The following is a 16,118-nucleotide window of genomic DNA, read 5'->3' as shown; positions in this document are numbered from 1 at the left end:
CCGTCTGCAAACCCACATCAATCCGCCCGATGCACAGAGAGGCTTTGACAAGGGTGCCCCGAACATGACTAATTTAAAAATCCAGTTTTGCTAACATTTAAAAATTCTCTGTGGAACCTCCACATCTAACTGCTTCAAGGGCTTCAGACATCATCCAGTTCCCCATTTTACAGACGAGGCACCCGAGGCCTGGAGAGCTGGCCACGGGGGCACTCTGCTGGGACAGGTGTGGATTTGAGGAGGGAGCTGTCTGTGGCTGCAAGAGGGGGACAATTAGGAGGGACAAGGAGCTCCCTGTGCCCAGGAGTCACCGGGAAATCAGACCATCATTTAGATTTCAACGAGATTCCTTTGAACATTCACAATCGAAAGGCTTCCAAGGACTGGATAATACTCATTTTACGCTTGATGGTCAGTTCCAATCTGCACACATATTGAAAAGCTAGCCTGCAAAGCTAGCCCCCTCCACAGATGAGCAGGTACAAATTGAATGAAGGTTCCAATTATACCGGGGGCCCGCCTGGCTCGCACAGAGGGACTCCCGCCAGGCTGGTGAGCGCTCCCACCCAAATCACCCAAATCAACCACAGACAGGCATTAAGAAAACAGTCTATTATTAAGTTTTAATATTCCCCAAAGGAAATGTCCTGGTACCAGTTTATGAAAAAGAATGATTTTTATAATTGATTTTTATAATTCCAGTTGAAAAAGGTATCAGTGGCATAAAAATTACACAGTAACATTAGCTTATGCAGAGTTAGGTTATAAATAAATGCACCAAGAAAGAATAAGCAACTATGTGCACAGACCTCTGAAGTGTTTTATAGTGAAAACACCACCCATCATCAAAGTGGAAAGTTCTGTTGTTGTTGTCTTTGAATATATGGAGGGAAGAGAATTTCTCCTAAAGGTGCCCCGGGCCAATCTACATATTTGCGGCCCAGTAGATGATCATGTGTCTTACATAGATGCCCGAGGGCCTTGGTGATGACCTGTAGGCCTCCTTCTTCTCTGCCTGGCAAAGGCGTGCCCTGTGAGCACGGAAGGAGAAAGCTTGCTCCCGGGCAGGGTCGGTTACGCTGTGGGCAGAGGTGTGGTTTTTGCAGTAGTTCCTGGGCTCCTTGGGAAACTCTGTGGACTCCCTCCTCTGGTCTCACCCAAGATGCTATGGCCCTATTTAACCCCTTCCTCTCCCACATCTTCACGCTGACACTGGCTGGCCCCTCTCTAAGGCTGCGTTCCTATTTGCTTCAAATGGACGAAACCTGCACCACCAGAATAATCCAACTCCATGTGTGGAAAGACTCTCCCCTTTTTAAGGGCAGCCAGTGCCTACACAGTTCCTAAGGGATTACCGATGCTGTGTAGGTGCCCGCAGGAGAGAGGAGAGCAAAGCAGTGAGCTGGACCGGAGGTGCACACCGGTCACAAGCCCTGTGCCTGAGAGGCGGAGCCATTCTCCTGCCCACAGAGGCTTCTGCTCAAGAAGGATGCACTCTAAATCAATTGGCTTTCTTTAACAAACCAAAAGATGACATTTCAGAAGCCACTGTGTGGGGTTGAACTCTATTTTTATTCTCCTTGGAAATCAAACCACAATCTACGTCACACGTGGACTCCAGGGGTTTTTTTTTTCTTATTGGAGATATAAAGTGATTTAGAATCTGGTTTCTGGGCTAATGAAACCCTGTTCCAGGCTAGCAACATAGGCCAAAACAAATGGTTGAATTCAAGTCCTGTTGTGTAATGAGGAAGTTTAATTAAGGCCCCACATTACAGCTGTAAATGTTCCTTTATATAATAAGGTCTAAATGAAACCGAACCTAATCAAAGTTACAATTCCTTCATTAGCAAATTACAAACAAGAGCGCACAGCTGACACACCGGCTATGATTATCACAACTAATTGCCTCGTTGTTACAAACCAGCCTGAAACAGTGTTCAGATGTCCGTCTGTGAGAGCAAATTAGGGCCACGTCGGGCTGTTCCCGTGATCACAAGGGGCTCTTGTAGGCGATCTGAGTTACCCCTGTTGCCCGGCGGCCCGCGGCCCAATCAAAGCCGTGCTACAAAGGCAGCCTTTGAAAGCTCTCAGCCTGGAAACGCACTCCATATGCAGGCGGGCAGCCTGCACTTCATTAGGTCTGTTGTCTCCGTTCCCTCTTCTCATTCTAATGATCCCATTTGAATACACACAGGAACTCTGCTAATTGATGTCAAGTGAGAGACTTCTACATTCATCAACAGAGCACATCAGACAGACCTTGGTGCGAGAGCCAGCATCATCTCCAGGAAGACCTGAGGTGTATCTCCGGCGACAGGGAGGGAAGGATGGGGAGGCTGCTCACCTGTTTAATTGGGATGGCTCGGCCGCTCCCAATGCTGTCCGCACGACTCTCCAGGCCTTTCTTCTCTTTGTCTGGGTCGCTCCCTTTCCGAGACTGCAAAGCAAAAGGAAAGTTGGCATCTGGGTAAGGGCTGTGGTTCACAGACGGGGCTCTGCCCGTTTGCAGAATTCCTGCCAATACACATTTAGAAAACATGCGCGATCTATGTGTGCGCACAGACACGTCCGACAAGCAGACGGCTCAGTAGTTCATCTCCACTGACTCATCATTTTTAAAGAGAATCATCTAAACTTTCCCCCTGACTTTTCCACCACAAAATTATCTTTTAATTCTTTTTTAAAAAGTTCAAAATTCAACTACAAGAAACCAATGGGCCATATGGGAAAGTAACGCCCAACAGAAAAACACACTTGAAAGCTGCAGTTCACATAGCCGAGGAAAAAAGGGGCTGTTCAATGTTTATTTGGAAAATCTACTACATAAACATATGTATTTAATTAATGCTTGAATGATTTTAAAATTCTGTTAACTAGTCAGCTGTGCGATTTAACGGCACAGCCTTGATTAGCATCAAGGTGCTGTTAACATTTTCCGTTTATTGCTTCTGGATGGTTGGAAAATGGCAAATTCGAAGTTAAGCTAGTGGACAATACCACAAAAAATAATGAAGGGAAAAAAAAAAACCCTGAAAATCGCCTTTGGACAAAAGGTCAGTATTTGGGAAATAATGAACAGCTTTATTTGACAAGGTCCTGAGTCAATTATCTCCGATGCACTGCTGACGTGCTGCGGACGACGAGTGGCTGCCACCGGGCAGGAAGGGTGGCGACCTTTAACCCAGGGAAGCCCCAACCAAAAGCGCACCTTGACTTGGGTAAAACTGAAGGAGCTCCATCGTCTCAGTCTCCTCTCTCGATGGCATGAGAAAGTGTGAGCACAATGATTTTCTGACAGATTTATTTTATTATGAGAGAAAGATCGGAGACTCGTCCTCCTTAATAACTGTGCTGACAAGTGACAACTTCACTCCATTACTTTTCAATGGGAACATTACTCACGCAATATTGAAAATGGAGAAACATTTTCATGTGCTTTTCAAATCTGAGATGATATATGAAATGAACAGACTTTGTGGTGTCCACTGCTACAATGAAAAGCTAATGGAATCCAGGTTCAAAGGGATGTGAGATGGAACAGCTGATTTAAAAAACATACATATTAAAGGGGCAATGTCATGGGTCATAATACAAACAAGGGCTGATGGGACGCATTTAGGATTCCAGAAGAGGCTGCTACCAAATTAAGGAGGAGGACAAGAACAGTTCCCATGATGGAATCTCAGATCCAGCACTTCAAAGGGTGCTACTCTCCTGGGCAGCTGTGCTCATTAGGAAACATGCTTCTCAGATGGTGATAAGAGCTGATGCTTATTGAACACCTACTACGTGCCAAGCACTGTGCACTTGTTTCCCCCTTAGGTTGGTGGATGCCTAGAATGAGATGACAGGGAATAAATCAAGCAACAAATATGAAGTTGCAGAAGAATATAAAACGTAAGGTTAACCCTTTGGGCTAGAAGGAAAATAGAGATATTTATCAATTCTTTGTCAAGGGCTCATTTTTCTTTTTAATTAATTCTTAATACTGTATAGTAAGAGCTACACAATAGCCTTAAATTCTTTTCTCCACATCACAGTTGATGAGAAAAGCTGGCTCCTGAGGTTCCTAGTTTTAAAATGAATTTCAAAGCACACAGTGGTAACATTAAAAAAATTTTTTTTAATTAACAAAGAATATTTAAGAGTACTTTGGGAATTTTACAAATTCTAAATTTCTAAATTTGGAAATCCATCTTCATTATTCTGGTTAATTAAACCAGAATAATTAACAAAACAAACATTAAAAAAATTAACATCTTCCTGTAACAAGGCAGCACATCTGTCCCCCCAGCCACTCCATTCTCAGAGCAGAATTTCAGATTCCACTTGAAACGGGAAGAAATAGCTCATTGCCCTGCTGTAAACACCTTAGAACATGAACTGTGAACCACCAAACTCAATATCTGATCACACACTCTGAGATAAAAGAGACTGAAACTTCGGTAAGACTTCATTGCAAAAATAAAACAAAAATTTCCTGACAACTTTAACAATTTGCCGGAGACAGTCAAAAAACTAAAACTTCGGGAAAGAACAGTGGCAAGATGTTAGGCAAAAGAGTTTGCTGTACCTCAGCCCCACAATTACTTTGTCTACATCAGGCTGTATCCATAAAATTTAAATCCAACAACCAGACTAAATCAAATCCAATGGACATAGACACCCCAGCATATGCAAATTCCCAGTAAGGTTTCCTTTCTCTGCTAACTTGGGAGACTTCATCACTAATGGCACATCCTTCCGTGATGCTGGAATGGATCCGAGGAATCATCAGACACAAGGCAGCCCTCAGCACCCACGGCGTCTGCCAGGAGTGACCCTGCCCTGAATACAGCCTGCTGCACACTGCCAGAAATGGAACAGCAGCAGATCACACCCATCCCAGAAGGGCTGCAGATTTTAAGTCAACGCACAGCAAGCCACCATAGTAACTGCTTAGCCTCCAACAAACACTCGATGCAGAGGAAAGAAAGGTTAAGGTAATCCAATTATCACCTGCTTCTTTACAAAAATGTTTAACTTCCCCTGCCGTGGCGAGAGAAGCCATGGAGGACACTCCCATCAACTAACTACCTGCCTACAGGAACAAGTGCATCATTGCCAAGAGCCCTCTGTATCAAAGAGAAGCCCGTTTTCCCCCTTTCAACCAGTGGCTAAGTCAACGGCTGCTGGAACACACTAGGGGAGGTACCCAGGAGCTCCTCTGCAAAAACAAATAAATGCCATTGAAACAGTTCTCTTCACACTATGAATTTTGCTGCCTTATTTTTTTATGGCAAGTTTCTGAGCTGGGCAATGTATATTCACAATCTTTGGTTCCTGGGTGCACTTGGCTCTGTTTAATGGTATCAACATTATATGGTAAGCTTTTAAAAAGTATCACATAAATAACATCGTTATTATAAAGCTTGAAAATGGACAAGGCCATGTAATGTATAATTTCAAGACTCACACTAGAACAAGTTTACAGCACGGACACAGATAATATAGACCAAATTCAGGTTAATGCTGATCCCTAGGCAGACAGGCAGGAGAAACGTGTTCTGGAGGCACATGGAAGGAGCTGCAACTTTTACTTAGGATTTGCTTATTTCTTGCAGTAGCAGCGTAGCAGAAAAGGGCTTGTATTTGATGAAGTGTGTGGTGAGTACACATGTGTTTATTTCTGTATGTTTGAAAAATTTTTCTAATAAAACACTTTAACCACATGTAAACTAGGGCCGCTAAACTAAATTAATTGCTCTAAGAACCCATATTACCAAACTAGGGATTAAATGGATACAGTCTTTTAATGTTTGGTTTTTTTCCAAAGAAATAAGTGAAATAAAATATAACTTAGTGTTTGATTAGTAGAGTAGAATTCCTACTGCAAATGTAACATATAATTTGGACTAATACAGAGATTTTGTTTGTACTATTTTATAAAAAAGTCATTTATTTTTGTTTAAAAATTGTATATGAATATATGCAAACAATCATCTGGGAGCACAAAATGTTAGCCCAGAGCAGTGCATTACAGTGTACTTTATAAAATGTGTAAAATGGTATCGGGAAAAATGATACGTGCACTACTTAATTAACTATGGCCTCTTTATGATGTTCTAATAAATAAGGTGGATAGTGCCCCTCCAGCCGGGTGTTACAATCCCAGTCTGCACGAATTTTTATTCACTAAAATTGTCTGCATATCATGCATCTGTCCTCTGACTAGACACTTCCAAATAAATACACATTTTGACAGTTTATGCCTATAATCACCAACAACTGCCAGGGATGAAGAGTCTATTCAATTTTACATATTTAAAAATAGAAGAAAACTGGTCATGATAAAAATTTAATATCTTAATTGCTATGATTTCACAATTAATTTGCCTTCTTTTTGTTCCTTGGATGACACTGACATCTAGTGGAGTTACTATTTCCAGGAACTTCAACTTAAGACTACACTGCATGCATCATCACCACCACCACCACTACCACCACAACCATCATCACCATCACCACAACCACAACCATCATCACCATCACGACCATCACCATCACAACCATCATCATCACCATCACAACCATCATCACCATCACCACAACCACAACCATCATCACCATCACAACCATCACCACCATCACAACCATCATCACCATCACAACCACAACCATCATCACCATTGCAACCATCATCACAACCACAACCATCATCACCATCACAACCATCATCACCACCATCACAACCATCACCATGACCACAATCACAACCATCATCACAACCACAACCATCATCATCACAACCATCACCACCACCATCACAACCATCACCATCACAACCATCATCACCATCACAACCATCATCACCACCACAACCATCATCACCATCACAACCATAACCATCATCACCATCACAACCATAACCATCATCACCATCACAACCATCATCACAACCATCACCACCATCACCATCACAACCACAACCAGCATCATCACCATCACAACCATCACAACCACAACCATCATCACCACCATCACAACCACCACCACAACAAGCATCATCACCATCACAACCACAACCATCATCACAACCATCACCATCACAACCATCACCACCACAACCACAACCATCATCATCACCATCACAGCCATCATAACCACAACCACAACCATCATCACCATCACAACCATCATTACCATCACCACAACCACAAGCATCATCACCATCACCATCATCACAACCATCACAACCACAACCATCACCATCACAACCATCACCACCATCACAACCATCATCACCATCACAACCATCACCATCACCATCATCACAACCATCACCACCACAACCACAACCATCACCATCACAACCATCATCACCATCACAATCACAACCATCATCATCACAACCATCATCACCATCACAATCACAACCATCATCACAACCACAACCATCACCACCACCATCACCATCATCACAACCATCACCACAACCACAACCATCATCACCATCACAACCATATCACCATCACAACCACAACCATCACCACCACCACATCACAACCATCACCACAACCACAACCATCACCATCACAACCATCATCACCATCACAATTACAACCATCATCATCACAACCATCATCACCATCACAACCATCATCACCATCACAACCATCATCACCATCACGACCATCATCATGACAACCATCATCATCACCATCACAACCATCACCATCACAACCACAATCATCACCATCACAACCATCACCACGACCATCACCATCACAACCATCACCATGACCATCATCACCACCATCACAACCATCACCACCACAACCATCACCACCATCATCACCATCACAACCATCACCATCACAACCACAACCATCACCACCATCACAACCATCACCACAACCACAACCATCACAACCACAACCATCATCACAACCATCATCACCACAACCATCATCACCATTACAACCATCACAACCACAACCATCATCACCACCATCACAACCACAAGCAGCATCATCACCATCACAACCATCATCACAACCATAACCATCATCACAACCACAACCATCACCACCACCACCATCACAACCATCATCACCATCACAACCACAACCATCATCACCACCATCACAACCATCACCATCACAACCACAACCATCATTATCACAACCATCATCACCACAACCACAACCATCATCATCACCACAACCATCATCACCACCATCATTTTGTTCAGTGTCAAACCCACTGAGGACCAACATATGGATCCCTGCCCAGAACTTTCACTGTCTTTTCCTTAAATGCCACAATGCAAACCTATTGCAGTAGCTTCTTTTATGACTCCAAATTTCTATTCCCACTAATGCCAATGGGACAGCTGGATTCAATTTCTGATCCGATCTCAAATTTATTTTCCAAGATTAAGGAGAAAGATAACAAACACTGGTCACCCTTAGATCCATAGGCAGACCATTATATTATGTGACACATTAATGGTGAAATAATTAATGGTGATTTTTGGTCACTGTAACAATGAGTTTTTACTGGCTTCTGCACCTGCCCTGCCCGGCCTCTTCATGGATGCCTGTAAGTGCACCTGTGTGTCTGCAGGGTGAATCCGCAGCAACAGGGTCTCTCCTCCTAGTGTGCAGAGCCCCTTCTCCTTCACCCTAAATCGCTTTCCCTTGAACATGGGTTGACTCTGGCAGTGAGTCTTCCTCCTAGACACTGAGCAAAACCAGGGCTGTGCACAGAGCAGATGTTAAGTCAATATTTATTAAATGGGCTGTTATTTTGATTCTCTCTGCCTTCAAGTGTTCTCCTCCCTAAGTCACCTGGGTTGTCAGGTACCCAGTGGGATACTACTTTCTGGCACACTGCAGTTCCAGAGCTTATAAAGGGAGGGGATGGGAAGGTGCTGGTATTCTCCTTATAAATAGTCTCATTTTTAAAGATACTTTGTGGTTTTAAAATTTCTCTCCTTAAAAGAGAAAGCAAAGTCAACAAGCAGAAAATGTGGCCCTCAGAAGGCGTCTGAGAATGAGTGCTCTCCCCCTTCCACTCCCTTAACAAAGACATAGAAGGTGTTCTCGACCACCACGATGACAAGCCCGCCCCTCCTACCGGGGCACAGGCCGCCTGCCCACAGCCCACCCTCTCTCAATCCAGCTGCATCTTTGGCTATTGGTTTCTCAAGCCACCGAGTCACTGTGCAGCCTGTTCTAGCAGGAAACACTTCAACCCAAAGCCCCCCAGCCTGGGGGTAGACAGGGGCTCCAGGTGTTAGACGGAGCTGGGAAGCAGCTATTTAGGTGACTGCTGCTGTTCTCGGTGTGTCTGAAGAAACTGCCCAATAAAACATGTTATCCATGCACTAATTTAAGCATGTGAGATACTCACCTGTATTTTGCAGAAACCTAAATACCCACCTCCTAATCTATCACATATGCTTAACACTATCAGAAATCATTTTATAGCATCAATGGAGTGAGAAAACCATGGAAGCAATGCCACCAGATCTCTTCTGCCTCCTCCAGGAAGTCTTCCCGGAAGCCCCACTGCAGAAGTACTACGGTTTCCAGCCCAGAGAGGTCAAGTAATTTGCCTAAGGTCAAACATCCGTCAGCAGCGGAGGCCAGGATGGGAGCTTGGTCTGTCTGATCAGTCCTCACCCTGCTGCCCAGCAGTGGCCTTTGTTGGAGCTGATGTGGCGCAAGGCAACTAGCAAAAGCAAGGGGAGGCTGGGGACGAGGGGGTGTGTGCAGCTGGCAACCGCCTCTGCAGTCATGAGCATCCAATGAGAGACTGCCCCAGACATGTGGCAGAGGGGCGGGGGATCTCCCAGACTTGGCAGGGATCGCAATGTAACATCAAGATCAGATTCACAAAGGGGCAGCAAATGTGACTCCCAGCCACCCCTCTAGAGCTTTGCATCTGGGTCAGCAGTAATCAACCAAAATGGAAGTCAGATGGTTTAAAACAGGGCACCACTAACATGTGGGGCTGGATAATTCCCTGCTGTGAGGGGCTGACCTATGCACTGTAGGATGCTTTGCAGCACCCCTGGTTGCTACCCACGACTAGATGTCTGCAGAACCTTTACCTTCCCACTCCCATACTCCTGTTGTGACAGCCCAAAGTTTCTCCAGAAGTTGCCAAATGTCCTTGGAGAGCAAAACCACCCTGGTTCAGAAGCACTGTTTCAAAAGCATGTACTTGTAATGCGTGATCCAGGGAGGAAAAGCGTTCTTCTCAAGTCCAAATGCTTCAGTCACCTGACAGCAGCTGTGCCTGGGGTTTGTGGCTCAACTGTGTAGAATCCAGATTGATTGGCAATGTCTGCTATGCACAGGGAAGGGACAGGCTGGTAGCATTTTTGCCACCTCTGTAGTTCAGAGATTCTCTGCATCTCAATCACCCAGAGAGTTTTTAAGCACTTCACATGCTGGCTGTGCACTATGGCTCACTCCTGTAATCCCAGCACTTCAGGAGGACAAGGTGGGAGGATGGCTTGAGCCCAGGAGTTCAAGACAACCCTAGGCAACACAGTAAGACCCCATTTCTTTAAAAAAAAAAAAAAAAAAAAAAAATTAGCCACACATAGTGGTGAGTGCCTATGGTCCCAGCTACTTAGAAGGCTGAAGTGGGAGGATTTCAGGAGGTTGAGGCTGCAGTGAGCCATGACTGAGCCACTGCACTCCAGCCTGGGCAACAAAGTGAGACCCTGTCTCAAAAGAAAAAAAAAAAAAAAAGGAACAATGCATGCCCGAGTGCACCCAGATTGTGAATTTATAAACCTGAACCCAGATAGCTCATCTCTGCTTTCAACATGCTCTACAGCAAAAAACCCAAGTGGAGAGCCTCATGGCAATGAGCCTCCAGGAAGCACCTCCCAGTCCCCCACCTCCACCCCGAGGGCAGCACCAGGCACCCCAGCAGAAGAAGAGGAGGGCCTGTGGACAGTAATAGCTTATATATCATCTGAACTGTTAGAGACACACATCTGGGAATCTTAGAGTTTTGTCATCTCCTTGTATCCACTGTGACACATCTTTAGCTGGAGCCACAGGATAACAAGTGCCTTTATACACACCCCCAGCTCTTCATTTCAGACACACGAAGTCAGGAATGTCTACATGAAGAAATTCCCATTCTACTCAACATCCAAATCTTTGCTTCTCTTAATTTTCTTAGTCCTCCACAGAAATCAATGTTATTCACTTTAATATAGTTGAGATTCTACAAATACCACTGAACCATGTGGCAACCAGGTTTACGTTAATGGAAACGCTTCAGAATCGCATTCAAATCTCCACCCAGGGTTGACACTCACGGTGAACAGGTTGGACCGGCGCTTGGACTGCTTGCGAACAGGCGTGGGTGTGTTGGCAGTGGGAGGAACATCGATCCGAAGTTCCTTCTGGCTGGTGCTGGGAGTCGATGGAACGGAGGAGGAATAGTCGCTTAAACTCCCACCTCCATTACTTGTCTGAAATGATTAAAATCCAAGGTTTCATTAACGACATACTCAGGAACCCAAGACCTCCACTTAGGCAAGGTCATAACCAACAAGTGAGCATGAGCCCCATGGAAGGGATGCATGAGAATGGCTGACTTGTGTCTATGGCTTTGCCAGGTGTATTAGCGTCATGTCTACAGAGTCTCATCCTGGAACATGCCAATCATCTCACTCAGTGGCATCCCCTGAGAAAAGTGACTGAAGACAAAGAAGTCTCTTTCATTTAACTTAAAAGATTTCTGCGAGTTCAAATTTGATTATTTTCTCTTTCCTCTGAAAATGAAAGGGGTTGGTTAAACTAAAGGGATTCTATGGTCCCTCCACTGCTCTAGATCAGCAGAACCACAGCCAACATTATGAAAATGACACCTGGAAAATCTAAGTGTTTTTGAAAAGTATTTCAAGATTCACAGAAAATTAAACACAGCAAGCGAAGACATTCTTTTTTTTTTTTTTTTTTTTTTTTTGAGACAGGGTCTCACTCTGTCACCCAGGCTGGAATGCAGTGGCACAATCACACTCACTGCAGCCTAGCTCTTCTGATGGGCAGAGGTGATCCCCCGACCTCAGCCTCCCAAGGCACAAGCCACCACGCCCAGCTAATTTTTCTCTTTTTTGTAGATACAGAGGTGTGGTTCTGCCACGTTGCCCAGGCTGGTCTTGAACTACTGAGCTCAAGCGATCCACCTGCCTTGAGCTCCCAAAGTGCTGGGATTACAGGCAAGTGCCACTCAGCCCAGCCAGCATGAACATTCATGACTGTACCTTGACAGGCTCTGACAATACATGCCATAACTTACTGGCTTCCCAAGCAAACTGAAAGTATGACACCGAACCCTTTCACCATGTCCTTAAAAAAACAGTGCCAATAGAATACCTGCCCAAGAAACATAATCAAAAAACAAGCACAGACAAAAAAAAGCCAACTGTTTCCTTAGGAGGTTTTTGGTTGAGTTCTTCAAAGTGACCATTATTTCATTTGCTTCCAAGTAAATAATTTTGCAAAATGTTGTTATGGAAAGATAGCAGTTTCTATGGGACCTAAGGGAGATGGTAATTATAATTGAACGCCACTACCAAATTTAAGTATACAGCGAGATTGGCCATTAAGATTTACTCACAACTGTTCAACCTATAAGCAGACTAGGACCAAGACCAGAGAAGGGTGGTTTAAATCACCAGCGAGGACTGCAGCACACACCTCCCATCACCACCCGGGCCAGCATGCCTCATAACACAGGCAGCATGAAGACAGAAAACATTAAAGAATGATTCCCATAAAAATCACTTGGCCACAGCAGTTTCGGAAGAAAATGTTAAGTCAATTACAACATGCTGTCACTTATAAAGTTGAAAAGAAAAAAAAATCAACCTTAGCATTGGCTGGGAACACTATTTGCACATTGTCTTTGGTTCTAAGAGTCTGACTTCTCATGTCACCTAATGTACCTGGCTGATGTGCACAGCAGACACCTGCGCGGAACAGACGGAGGAATGGCTGGGAGAATTAGGTAGCGACTTGCAGGGTCCTATGGACAGCTGCTGCTTCTTCCTTGTGGCAACAATCTTCTGGGCAACTGGTGGACACATAGACAAAAAGAAATCCATGTCAATCAATTTCCAAATTCAGGAACAGAGCAGAGATCATCAGTCTGTTGTCGAAATCTGTTATTTCCTTCTTTCGCAGTAATAGCATTCCTGGTTCTTAGTTGGGCAAATGACAACCAGAATAAACATGACATTTGCCAGAGCCTCCTCCCGTCCCCCCACCCCCGCATCAGCTGAACATGGCCAGGTACACAAGCTCTGGCCAGCAGGATGAGAGCAGAAGGATCACAGGGCAGCTTTTAAGGATCTTCCTGGAGAGCCTCCCTTTGCCTAAATTCTCGTATGTTTTTCCTACTTGTTGCCTGAAATGCACAAACGTTACATGGCCTCAGCAGCACTGTGGAACACGAGGTGACACTGGGAACAGGAGCCACATGGGAGACAGATAGAGCCGGTCCCCCAACTCCACAGAAGGCCTCAGCAGCCCTGCACAGACCACCTCAGAGGAATGTAAAGCAAAAAAATACACACCTATCTCATTTAAGTTATTCTCATAAAATCATCTTTTTTTTCCAGTTACTTGGAACAAAAATAATCCTAAATAAGGCAGGGCAATTTAACCAAACCCCTTGGAAAGACAAAAATCTTTTTTTTTCCCCCAAAGCCTAAAGAAATCCTCTTCACTCTACAAGCTATCATAGAGAATTATATTCAAGGAGATGTAATTATATCAAAGACCTTTTTTATTTAAATATATGACTGCACACATTGGAAGTTTATCTTAATCAATACAAATCTAAATTCAACCAGCCATAACTTCTCTTGGCAAATAGGCTCGCTGATAAAGCATACTGAATGTAATTGGAAAGGAAGTCAACGATTAGAAAACTCTTCCTACACCAATGGTGTCACTGCCGCAGAATAACTACACTTTTGATTTGAATAGATGTGTGTCTTTGGGGACTAGCAGTAATTAAGTTCAATGATATTCAATCCTTGACTTTGCCTAGATAGTTGCTATTTTCGAAGATGTCCACGGAAAGGAACTTGTCATCTCTCCCCAGCAATAGGTTATAACGTAGACGGGGCCCATATAGTGTTTGCAGATAATTTCTTTTCCAAATGAATACAATTTTAATAAGAAACTGGTTTGTCCACAGCCTATGGGTTTCATGTAAATGAATGATAGTATAAATATGATTAAGTGAAAATGCAATATATAAAAAATGGCTCACAGAGAGGAAGAAGCAGCTTCATTAGTTACATCCCACCTCCAATAGGCCTCTTATCATCCTGAAAGGATGATATCAATTAATTTATCTTCCAGTAGTGTATTGATCATAACCTTCATCAGCTAATCATGTTTAAATTACAGAGGAATATCGCAGCACTCTGTCACCTCAGAACCATTGGCATATTGATCTGGGGTCTTTGAAGACATTTATTAGAATATTTTAAAGTCATTATGTGAACTCAAAAATAAAATCTAAGATTTCAACAGATGCAAAATGTGTTGTCTAGGTTATCTTGAAATTGCAAAAACCAAAAGTAAATTAGCCAAAAATCATAATTGCCTGGGTGAGTGCTAAAGTATTGCTACTTTGTTTTTGAAAAATAGCAATAAGGGGCTTTGATTATCAATTACACTGAAATCTGATTTTACTCCCAGCTTCAGAGTTACTATTCAGCTGGATGGCCACACTGACTTTACATTCGTAAGAAATGTGCAGATGTCAGAATTAAATAGGACTAGGATGCATGCTTTGAGAGCTTTGCAGACATTTTCATTTGTAGAAACTAAGGGAAGATGCGAGAAACTTCCTAAGACAAGTCAAATATGTTATGAAAACGCCTGTTGTATGAAACTTCAAATGCAAATGAATGTTCTATCCTTTCTATGGAGTCTAGGAAGAGTCAGTTCATGAGTAAAGAGAATATTTTTACAACAAAGCCTCTCATCAAACTACAGACAGGATGTACAAAGTATGAGTATTTAGCATTGTTAACTGCTAAAATTCTTCTGTCCATTTAATTACTATTCTACCACATTAATTAAAAAATAAAATGAAGTCACAACATCCAGTAACTGGTAGTATTTCTTAAACTCTACTATTTTTTTTCATATTTGTCCTATTTCCCCTCTACCTGTTATGTCCTTCCTGCTTCCATACACAAATCAAGGAAAGAAAATGATTTATAAATATATTGTTCTAAAATATACGGACTGCTTGAATGCTTTAAAACTACAGGGTAACCCATACGAATAAGGGAAAACTTTAATGAAGATCAAAAAGTATCTGACTTGAGGAGGAGGAGCGGGGAGCATGAGGAATAGGAAGGGGAAAGGACTCCTTTGTAATGTCTGCTCATGTCTCCCCCATCTTGAAAATGCAAACTGACTACAGAGTCAATGCTGCAAACAGCCACGAATTTGCCAACGGCTGTTGCTGCTATTTGCTTGATGTCCCAGGGACGGGGTGGAATCTCTGGGCGCCTCACTTAAAGCCATCCCTAAATGAATTGTTTGGGGAAGCAAAAAACTAGTATGACAACTGCCATCCAAGACATCCGCAGTCCTTCCCCACACAACCCAGCAGCAGGCTGGGTAATCTCCTAGAGGGAAAAGCTTGGTGTGTCTATGTGAGTGGAGAAACCCCTCTCCATTCCCACCCCAAAAAAACAACTCAAAGAAAATGGATGGAATGTCACGGAGGGAGCTGTTCTTCTGTGGCTGTAATCGTTAATTACTCATACTATTTAGAACATTTAAATGTTAATAGGTTTAACATGTGAATATTACCCCAGACTATGCTGTCTGGGAAGCTTTTTATAACCATTGAGTTTTTGTCTATATTTGATTATTCAAGAAATAAATGTGTTGTTTTATATAAATACATATGTTCAATGTAAATGTGTGTGGGTGCATAGACATAAATATGTTCAATGTAAATGTGTGTTGGTGCATAGATCAGAAACACAATCACGTGGATTTACTTAAAAAAAATCTGGAAGCAGCTGGGCACAGTGGCTCACACCTGTAATCCCAGCACTC

General features: G+C 43.3%; 1 protein-coding gene across 18 annotated transcripts in view; it reads right to left on the bottom strand.

Annotated features, from left to right (window-relative positions):
• Positions 1-16,118, bottom strand: part of AGAP1 (ArfGAP with GTPase domain, ankyrin repeat and PH domain 1) — a 641,254-nt gene that overhangs the window by 321,409 nt on the left and 303,727 nt on the right. For all 18 annotated transcript variants that reach the window (XM_054679587.1, XM_054679588.2, XM_054679589.2 and 15 more), the window contains 3 exons: positions 12,968-13,095; positions 11,333-11,488; positions 2,348-2,440 (listed from right to left, as the gene is read on the bottom strand). In XM_054679587.1, the coding sequence (XP_054535562.1) occupies positions 2,348-2,440; positions 11,333-11,488; positions 12,968-13,095 (377 nt within the window). The remainder of the gene's footprint in view (positions 1-2,347; positions 2,441-11,332; positions 11,489-12,967; positions 13,096-16,118) is intronic.

The sequence above is a fragment of the Pan troglodytes genome, chromosome 13 (assembly GCF_028858775.2).
Source record: "Pan troglodytes isolate AG18354 chromosome 13, NHGRI_mPanTro3-v2.0_pri, whole genome shotgun sequence".
Classification (NCBI taxonomy): Eukaryota; Metazoa; Chordata; class Mammalia; order Primates; family Hominidae; genus Pan; species Pan troglodytes.
Note: the sequence above shows the minus strand (reverse complement) of the source record. Positions and strands in the feature narration are given on the sequence as shown.